Source organism: Lotus japonicus, chromosome 5 (genome assembly GCF_012489685.1).
Source record: "Lotus japonicus ecotype B-129 chromosome 5, LjGifu_v1.2".
NCBI classification, from domain to species: Eukaryota; Viridiplantae; Streptophyta; class Magnoliopsida; order Fabales; family Fabaceae; genus Lotus; species Lotus japonicus.
In genome coordinates, this window is record NC_080045.1 from 6,183,419 (window position 1) to 6,194,399 (window position 10,981).

At 38.4% G+C, this 10,981-nt stretch overlaps 1 protein-coding gene and 1 long non-coding RNA gene across 2 annotated transcripts; one reads left to right on the forward strand and one right to left on the reverse strand.

Annotated features, from left to right (window-relative positions):
- Nucleotides 1–1,072: 1,072 nt before the first annotated feature.
- On the reverse strand, nt 1,073–1,773 carry LOC130718977 (AT-hook motif nuclear-localized protein 28-like). The gene has a single exon (XM_057569631.1). It carries the CDS (start codon nt 1,643–1,645, stop codon nt 1,073–1,075), a length of 573 nt encoding a protein of 190 aa, XP_057425614.1. The 5' UTR covers nt 1,646–1,773.
- Nucleotides 1,774–4,969: 3,196 nt separating this feature from the next.
- LOC130718719 (uncharacterized) lies at nt 4,970–6,348 on the forward strand. The gene is made up of 2 exons (XR_009012768.1): nt 4,970–5,169; nt 6,135–6,348. It is a non-coding gene; the product is annotated as an uncharacterized LOC130718719 (long non-coding RNA).
- The last annotated feature ends 4,633 nt before the right edge of the window (nt 6,349–10,981 follow it).

Consider the following 10,981-nt stretch of genomic DNA (forward strand, 5'->3'; position numbering starts at 1 on the left):
GATTACATTTTTTTCCCGAATTCAAAAGGCTTATTTTTGAAATAATATTAAACTCGAAAACAACCATCTCAAGTGGAACACTTTTCTCCAACCATAGTACCACCCTCATAGTAGTAGTGAATTGTTGTTATATAATCACCCCTTACATATAGAAAATGTATGAAATATATATCCCCAACATCATAATATCATCTTACAACTGAATAAACTCATTTTAACTGATAAAGAATTATAGATTGAGCTTGAAACCCCTAAATCATGTTTCCTCGCGTAGTTTAGAAGAAACCTAATTGATTGTGAATGTTAAGAATCAGCAATGCTACATGGTACGGACTCAACCCATTACGAAATGTAAGAATTAGTTATCTATCTAATTAAATCTTGTGTTTGACGGAAATTACGGACCCATGACACATCAATAACAATTGTTTAGCCAATCACAATTGTTCCTTGTGTTCCGTCAAGTTATAATTTGTAACTTCAACATTTTCCATTAAGAATCCATTAAAATAATAAAGCATACTAAAGTTGTGTTAAAATTATTTTAACGATATTTTAAACAAGTGATATACCTTTTTTACTAGCGTATTCTAGAATCCCTTTATTTTTAACTTTTAATTAGCGATGTCTTTAAATCCTTGCTCATTTAAAAAAATCCTTTGTTGATAGATTAATAGAGAATTTTAGTATAATATCATCCACGGTTAATGTTTTAAACGCTCACATATACTCACATGTATATGTTTTACATAATATAATATTGTAGTCTGGAAATAATTCAACTAGACTACTAAAAGTCTAAAACCACCAAGTATTTGCAAGGGCATAGAAACAATGGAACTACATGCACATAAAAACAAACATAAAATATCATTTGATAAAGACATGGAAGCTGACAGTAAGCCCATCACTATTTGTCTTAAGACATAGAGACACAAAAAAAAAACGCATATAACAAAGAAAACATAACAAACACACAGAAGGTGACATTAAACTTTAACTCTCAAACTCACTTCAACGGGTTTGACTTAACACCAAGAAAAACACCATAAACAGACATGTTGGAAATGACCTACGCATTGTTGGTGTTGACCACTATGATATTGGAATCACTTGAATGCTGATCACTGAAAGAAGAGGAATGCTCTTCGTCTTCCTCAATCAGTATGTTTCCATCGATGGAACGAGCCTTGTGATATTCAAAGTTCTTGGATATTAAGGCGTTGACCACTACATTACTCGCAGCCATGACCTTCCCTGCAACAATCCCATTATAAACGACACCCTGACTCCCAAATACGCGAATCGTGAAGTTTTTCACACAAGGAAGGTTATTAGCAATGGAAAAAGAGTGAGGGAAGTGAAAATTCATGTAGGTTCCACTCAGAGAAATCATTCTGTAGAGTCCGGGGTAGATCAAAGTAGAGCCATAGAGAGGATCAGGATGGCGAATATGAATACCTGACACAATACCAGAACCACTTGTAACAATGAGGTTAACTTGATGGGAGCAAGCAAAGTCGATGAGAAATTGAATGACATCATTGTCAGGAGGGATTTCAATTACGATGGAATTGAGGGTGTTGTCAATGATTGGTGATTTGGGCTTGTTCTTAGAGCCACGGGGCCTTCCCCTTGGCCCCATGGAGAGTGGTGAAGTGTCTAGTTCCTCCTTTGGGAAGGTAGGGTGCTCATATGTGGGTGGTGGTTGTGGATGGGAGGGTGGAGTAGGGATTTGTTTGTTGTTTGTGCTGGTGTTTTGTGGTAGGCCAATCATCATGTTGTCTCCTCCTCCTTTGGTCGAACCACCTAAGGCGGAGGGGCGACCAATGGGCTTCGAGGAGCCATTCTCGGAGGTTGGGGAGATACAGGGTACACAACTGTTGTCAACCATTGTTGTCTAAGAGAAAGAAAGAAAGATCTACTTGTGCAATGTTCTTATTTTAGTCATCGCAATTTATAAGTCTCATATTCACTATGCATGTTGAACATTAATTATTATTATTATTATTTTATAAAAAGAAAAATTTTAATGACTATAAATAAATTATGTAAATAAAATTTACATGGAAATCAGACATTAATTATTAATATTTTATTATTATAAAAAGAAAAAAACTTAACCAATGATTATATTGGTCATGGGCTTTATATGGACATCTAATTATATTTCTACTACCCTTAGTCAAGAAAAAATTATATGGACATCTAATTATATATCATTATCTTATCACATCATAATTGAATTAAATTTGTACAAATAAATAATATAATATTTTTTTGGAAAGGAATAGATAATATAAAATTACTAAACATTGATATAAGGTTTAATACTAATACGTGGTCTTCTCAACAAAAAAAATTACTAATACGTGGTCAATATATAGTTATTGATATCAACAAGCAAATGTTATTTTATCAACAAATACAAACAAATAGTTACAACCTTTTGGATTTAATGTTTTATCTACAACCTTTTGTATTAAATGTTATTTTGTTTGGTCAAAAATTAAATCAAAATATATATATATATATATAAAAGTAAAATTGACTTGACTTATACATTAATAACAATAGTAATTAGTTATTAACAGCCTTTTGTATTAATCATTAAATTAATTACTAATGATAAAATATTATAATTTCTTATATTTAAAAAAATTACTATTTAAATTTTAAATATTTGTTTATCACAAATTTATAAATTTTCTTCAAAACAAGAAAAATAAAAATAATAATAGTAATAAAGTAAAATATACTTAACAATCACATTAAAATTATTGATTAGTTATTAATAATATTTTATATTATTCATTATATTAATTAATAACAATATTTTTCAATATATTAAAATGAAATATTAATATTATTTATGTTATTAATCATGAGGTTTTTGAAAATAATAATAAACTTTACATTAATAAAAATATCAAATTATATATATATATATATATATTAATAAAAATATTAACTAGTTATGAATAGACTTTATGTTTCTCATTACAATACTTTCTAATTGTAAATTATTTTAGTTTCTCATATTTAAAAACAAAATAATTATTATTTGAATTTTAAATATTTATCAAAACTTTAGAAGTTTTTATAGTAATTAAAATATTAATTAATTAATTAATTGAAATTTAATTTAATAAAAATATTAATTAGTTAAAAATAACCTTTTATATTTTTCATTATAGTAATTAATAATCGTAAAAATCTCCAATTTATCATAATTAAAACTAAATATTAATAAGATATATATTTTATTAATAATAACAACTGGAGGAATAATTTTTAGTTAAAATAATAATAATAAATAATTGACTTGGGATTTACTTTAATAAAAATATTAATTATTTTTATCATATTTTATATTAATTACTTTTTTTTAAAAATCAACTTTTCATATATTAGAATTTAAATTTAATCATCAATCACACGTTGAAGAATTGTTTTTTCTTACAATAAAAAGAAATTTGTTGGCATAAAACACACTATTGGAACAAACTCTTCCATGTGAGAAAACATTCCTGGCACATAACTCACCCATTTCAGCACCTATCACCAAAACGATAAGCAGCACCCCCAAGGCACTAAAGCCACGCTTACATCAGAAGAAAAAACATAACCAAATTTCTACCACACAATAAGTTGTATCTATAACACGAAACGTTGCAATCACTTTAACGCTTTGTTTGGTAGAGAAGAGAGAGAGAGAGAGGGCAGAGAAGACAGAAGTTGATCAGTAGAGAGAAGAGAAATATAGTAGATTTAGAGGTTGTTTGGTATGATATAAAGAGAAGAGAGATGACGGAGAAAGAATGTTACTTTTTGTATTTAAAAATAATTATTTCTATTGTAAAAACTTTCTAGCGGTTGAAAGTTAATTACTGGCGGTCTCAAACCGTAAAACGCCAATAAAGTGCAATTTGAGAAGAAAGTCAGAAAAAATATAAAAAATCATATGTCATTTCTGACCGTCTGGTGTGATTACTGGGGGTCTCAGACCACCTGTAAAGTACAAAATTATGTAAAATAAATTCAAGCACCCACTCATCTCTATTCAATTTGGAGTGACAAAAAAAGTGGTGGGTCCCACCAATTTTTCTCCCCTCTATCTCCCTCCTCTCATTCACCAAACACACATACTTTGTAACATCCCAATTTTTAGCATAGTTTATAAATATAAATTACTATCATTTAACCTTCAAAAGAATTTGCTCAACCTTAAATTTAAATTAATATGAATAATTATATTGCTGGTCTTGTGAAAGTTTTCTGAAAATTATATTTAATGATAATTAATATGAATAGTATGAATTTTTAGATAAAAATTATATTTTCAAAAGTACTAAAATATCTAGATACATAACATTAAAATACTAGTATAAAATAAAATATTATTTTTAGAGTTTTACAAAGAGAAGCCACGTGGTGACATATAATGGGTATGTAAAGAAAGATCTAGTTTTGTAAAATATATTATAGGTACATTTATGAAATTAGGAAATTAGTATATTAACACTTACTAGAGATAGATAGAAAGAAAGGACAGATAAATAAGTGATATAATTAATTATATAAAGAAGAGAAAGATAAAGAAATAAGTGAAAGATATAATACAGGATATGAAAGATAAAATTAATAGAAATAAGATGAAAAAGAAAATGAGTACAAATACATTATATGATGAATTAAGTCATAACATATTTATAACTCATGATGATGATAAAGAGCTACGTGTGTGGCACTGCTTAAAGAAAAAACAATGGTAATGAAGAGAAGTTACCAGAACCTTGCTACGTGTCCTCCCAAATTGAGAAGAATCTGTTTCTTAATCATTACTTAATAAATTAAAATCTTTGATCTAACCAATGGGAGAAGGAAATGTGGCCATGGTAAATGATTACACTGGTTAGAAACTTGGCTATAAATAGGAGGGGATATGCTTCGCATGGACACAGGGAGAAGTAGAAGAACAAAAGTTTAGTGGAAAGAGAGATAGTTAAGTGTGAGGAAGAGGGGAGAAACAAGTGAGGGAGAGAAAGAGTGAAAGAATGAAGAGAGACGGAGTGCTATGTGTGAGGAAAAATGTAGAGAAAGAAAGAAAAAGTGGAGATGGAGCCGAAGGAAGGAAGGAAGACATGAGGGAAAATATAAATTAGTAAGGTGATAACTTTATCTACTCCTTTTTAATTTTAATCACTCTATCAACCTAATTTGTCGTAACCATATATATACTTTATTTTAGTTTTATGATCACATATACTCTCTTTTATCTATCTCAACTTTACTTAACTTTACTTAATTATGTCTACTTTATTTAGAACTATTATCTTTTGATCTGTCTATTCCCTTTTAATTTTAAGTTTATGTTTTATATTTCTAACATTAACTTTTATTAATATAATTTGTTATTATATTCCTATGTCTTGAAATGGTCGGCTCTGCCGCCTCTCTCTAGTTACTTGAGAAGTTCAACTTATTCCTATTTAGCTGTTTTTATCTTAAATGAAAATGTGCATAGACGAATTTTATGCCGTTTTAGTTTCATTTAGTATTTTTAAACTTTGTACACTCACAATTTAACTTATATGATACTACTTAAGAGATCATGTAACATTGTGGGGCAAACCTGGTGACCTTAAGATGACCAGTATAGGCAAATCCCGAATGTTATGTTAAGAACAACACTGCAGGGCAAACCTGGATACTCAAAGGTCGGATCCAGTTGAAAGGCAAATCCTGGGTGTTAAGGCATAAATATGAAATGTTAATTAAAAACACTTTAAGTGAAATGATCCTCCAGCAGTTGAGGTGATCTAGTTGCATAGTTCCTGGAACACAGGTTCCTAGGCAGGGGGACGCCCTTGCATTCGGATAGAGCTCTAAACCGCAGTTGGGAATATGCAAAAGTGGTCGAAAAGGCCAAGAAAGTGATAACAATGAAATAAAGAATGATCTTTAGTTTTAAAGAGGATTAAATGTGTGATTTTCATTGACTAAACTAGTATCTATTTTTGAAATGTTTACCATCCATATAACTATTTAATTTATGTTTGTTTTTAGAGTGGATATGGTTATCACTGAGAATTGTAAAACTCTCATTCCTTCACTTTCATGTTTTTTTTCAGAGAAAACAAGCAACTCGCTTGAGACATTCCAGATAGTAGACGGAAGTATGTGTCGTGTACGCAGGATCACAAAAAGTTAGTTAGAGACACGTCAAATAGTCGGATCATGGTCACAATATAGGTCACCATGTGCATAAGGAGTCTTTAAATTATTTTCATGACTCTGATAATGTAGTTTTGAAAGAACTATTAAAAATAAATTGATTTGTCCATTCGATTTTTAGTATTTAAGTATTTCAACACAATTATTATTCTTTCTTTTTACACGTTATTTTTAATATATGATATTTTATAGTGTATAAAATTAGGGGTGTTACATACTTCCTCCTTCCCCCTAACTCTATCTTCCTATCTCTCTCTACCCAAACCTCTCTCTACCAAACAAAGCCTAAAGGACCCTCCAAAAATCTGCCATCAACCTTAAAACAAACAAACCACGCTTCTCACTTGAAATCAATCCCACCCTTAATCCAGTCATAACTCACCTCAACAAAGCCAGGCCCAGTGTTCCATCACGAACATTGAGATGAGGTATAGTACCTAAGATGCAAGGAACGTGGTATGAGATTCCTAGAGAGAACGAGAGTGTAACCACTTAGAGAGAGAAAGTAACTGAATTTCAAGCTTGTTATTTCTCAAATGAGCTAAGAGTCCCTTACAATTGACATCTCCCCTATTTATAGTTGGGGGAGTTGGGCCTAGCGCCTCTAAGTCATCTTAATGGGCCAGTTCCGCCTCTGAGACAAAAGCCCAAGTCACTGACGTGAATCCTACCTTAGGCCAGCGCCCCTGGGCGAGGGACTCGGGGGTCTCGCCCAGTCCACAAGTTCACAAGACACCGAGCTCGAAGCATGAGAGCTAAGTGTGTCTTTAAGCAGAAAAAATGAGGCGATGGACGCGAGAAACTAGCTAATGCCAAACACAAAGCACAAGAATAAAGAGCAATTGCCAACATGGCTTGGTAATTTTAAAGCTTTAAAAATTTAAAATTCCGAGTGCCTCGTCACGCTCCCCCGGCGACTTGAACCGCAACTTTTTGACATGTGCCGAGCCTGCGCCTCACGTGGCATCCTGAGGTGACATAAAGGTCAGCGAATCCGGGGAATCCCAACCACTATCTTTGAAACGTCCCCTCGAATCGTGGTAAATCCTGACAGTTTGAATTCAAACCAATAAGCTTCAACCGTTGTGACCATTCATTTAATGTGATGCCTTCTTTTCCCGAAATCTACGCCACACTCCTTTAAGTGATCATTCCACCTCTGCCATGATGAGGCATGACTTCCCAACCGTTGCTTACCCCAACTTTTAAAACCCCCCTTCCTTATTCATTCACCACTTCCGGAACTCCCACAATCTTTTGAAATCGACAAACTAGCACCCCCTTTTTCACCCCTATCCTTCCTCTCCGCAAGATGACCTCCCAACGCCGCACCAAAGGATCCTCTTGATCCCGCAGTGCCGCTCCCGCTTCTCCTCCTATAGTTAACCCTTCCCCCTAGGGATTTCCTCTTCCGGAAAATGAAAAGAACGCTTTCTGGCATCGAATCTTCGCCACCTTGCCCCAGTCCACAACTCAAGAGCCATCTCAGGAGGCCATCTGCCAACCTTCTGAGCAGTCCACTGATAAGTCCATTGCCAAGACAGCCCGCCAGGCTGGTGGGCTTTGCCGCGAGAAGTCCTTTGAGGATATCCTCATCACCGGTCGGGGTTTGGAGGTTCGCCGTCCCTGGAAGCACCGTACGATCGAGCAAGGCGTGGAACAACCCCACTTCTTTTACGTTTATGAGTACTTCTTCCTTGACCTGGGGATCAAACTACCTTTCTCCCCCTTCCTCTGCCAGGTTATGTGGGAAATCAATGTCGCCCCAAGCCAACTTCACTTGAACGCTTGGGCCTTCATTCGGTGCTTTGAGATTCTCTGTGACGCCATTGGTCTTGAAGCAAAAACCTCCCACTTTTTCTACTTCTACGACGTGGAGCCGAAATCTCTGAAGACTCCAACTCCTGGGTGGGTCTCCCTGAAATCTCGTACGGGTCGGCAGCGCCTCTAACCTTACAAGAGCAACGTCAAGAAGGGACCTGGGCGCCGATACTTCCGCATACTCGTGAATTCTTCCTACCTTGAAGCTTTCACCCACCGAGACGGGACTGCTCTATTCCCCTTTTATTGGACTGATAATCCTCGCGATGTCTCGGCGCCGTCCGACACGTCACTGAGTAATGAAGATAAAGCCATCCTTGACTTTTTCGTTGGGCTCCCCATCCTCGAGTGTTCATAGCTGCTCAAAAAACACCCTCCGCTCCTTTTTAGGAAGGTTAAACTTTACTGAAGTCGCGCTCAGGCGCGCCCTAGCCGCCGACCCGCCTGTGTTTCTTCCCACTTTCAACACTAACGGGATTAAAAGCAAACGCGCTGCCGCGAATGCTGAGGCTAAGGTCGCCGCTTCCCCTCTAAAGAAGCGGACCAAAAAATCTGGTGCAACTCTTTCCGAAACGGCTGTGACGGCCGCAAACGTCGTTGCTACGGGGTCTGGCGAGCCAACACCGGACTCCATCCCTGGCGAGCCTGTACCGGGTTCCATTCCCCCGCCGGAGGGGGACCAACCGATTCTGGCCTCCACCGGCGGGGCTGAGTAGCCTTCCTCCACAAGAAAACCCCAAAAATCCAAAAGAGGCGCCCTTGGTGTAGACGGAGAATCAAGGGTAGCGACTTCCTCGCTTCAGAAGTCGAAAAAGAAAAAAGAGAAAACCAAGAAACCCAGGGCTGGCGAGACATCTGCCTCTCGCCAAGACCTAGATCATGCGGGCGAAGTGGAGCCCTCACCCCTTCCTGAGGAAATCACCGCCGATCAGCATGCTCCCGAAGATGTTCCCTCTTGTGCTCCCCAATCGACCCTCTCACCAGATCATTCATGTCACCAAACCGGGACAAGCCCCCCTAGGGCCTCCCCTGACCCCACCACTAGTCTCGGCAGTGGAGGCCAAACCCCCGCTGCCCTGCTTCCGCTTCAACGTTCTTCCCCTGCCGCCAGCCATCCGATTGTGGACGAGCAGATGTGCCCTTCTCCAAGTCAGCGGCCTTCCCCTGCCGACTTCATGTTATCTGACCCTTTCCTCGCCAGTGTGAGAGGAACCGAGAATCCTGATCTTGACGGTGTGGCGCGAGAAGCCATCTTAAGCCTTTTGCGTGCGGGGTGTCTCTTCGCCACGCTGTCACAGGACTCGGACACAGCCGCTGAAGCTGAAGAGCTTCGCCAAAGGGCTGAGGGTTATCGCCACGCTACACTTAAAGCGTATGGCGAGCGGGACAAGTTGTTGACCCAGGTAGCGACTCAAGTGACCACATTGAACAACTTGGGTAACGAGATGAGTTACCGCGAGGATGACTTGTTCGCTGTTGAAGGCAGAGTGGAGGAACTGGAGGACGAGCGGGACGGTTTGCAGCAGGAACTGAGGGCAAAGGCCGAGGCGATCGCCGCGAGTAGGGCTGCTTGCCTCATAAACGACAAAGAGATCGCGTTTCTTCAAAGTGAGTTGGGGTCGACGAACGAATCCCTCGTCGAGGTGAGATCTGAGTTGGGAGCTAAGGCCAAAGCTATTGCGGATGCGGAACATCGTGCGGATTCTGAGGCCAAGACTCTCCGGGCGAGGTTGGAGGCCAGGGCTGCTGCTGAGGCCGTTGAAGAGCGTGGTCGCGACTTCTTCCTCGTCAGAGCTCAAGTCCAATATCTTTATGAGGGGATTGATCTCAGCGGGACGGGAGCCTTCAAGAAAGTCACTCCCCATGGATTGGTCGGTCCGGACGACCCCCCAGACTTCAACGCTGCATATTTCGCGGCTGCTGAAAAGGCGAGAGAAAAAGAGGATGTTAATGTAATGTGAATATTTTGTGTTGATTTTTCCTTACCTTTTTTTTTTCATTCATTTCTTTTTTGTAAATATATCGCTCGACATTATTTAGTGAAAATTTGCCGTAATTTCGTTTGTTTATTTCTTTCTTCGTTCGCGCCCTCATGCCCTTTAGGCTTTGCGTTTTATGCTCGTGTAGCGATTTTGAACGTGTGCTATCGAAACTAGGACTTTAGCTCAGCCTGAGGCTGAGGCTTTCTCCGCGCACCAATATTTCCCGGAAGAGCAGGTGCGGCCTCGCCGGTTTTATCCCGGCGAGGGCTTACGATTGCTAGGGACCCAATGGCCATATAGGTTTACCCAGACTTATGCCTAGTTTTTTTTTTCTCGCCCATATTTCGGGGAGGTCTCGTTTGCCCATATTTCGGGGAGACTTTTTGGGATTGACTGCCCGCCCTTGAGCAAGGAGTCTACCCGCACACATCGCCAACGAGAGGTCAGCGATTCGCGCCAGACTTTCCGGAGTAATCCCCGGACATCAAGGTCTTGTTGGGATTTCCACCTTTAGGGAATTTTTTCCACCGGGCGAACGTGACATGTTAGTTGAATTGCTACCTGGGTAGCAGCGGTTCGCGTCGGACTTTCCCGGAGCGATCCCCAGACATAAAGGTCGTGTTGGGATCGCCACCTTCGGGGAATGTTTCCCATCGAGCGACCATCTTATAGTAGTCCAGCTAGGAGTATTACTTGGGAATATCCTTTTGTATTTGATTTTCGTAAATTTTTACATTGAGGGATGCCTCCTTAAAAAACTCCCGTGTCGGAGAAAAAGAGTGCATCTTTATTTTTAATCCTAGTTTTTTGGTTGCTCCCTGTGTCGCGTCCTCAGCCCTGTCTTCCACACACTTCTGCGTCTAGTCCCTTGGGTCAAAGTATCATCCCCATCACCATATCCTTCGTGCCAGACGTGCTTGCTAGCCACTCATTGCCATTTC

Coding starts and splice junctions, on each gene's coding strand:
- LOC130718977 (XM_057569631.1), bottom strand. CDS start 1,645: ATGGGGCCAAGGGGAAGGCCCCGTGGCTCTAAGAACAAGCCCAAATCA.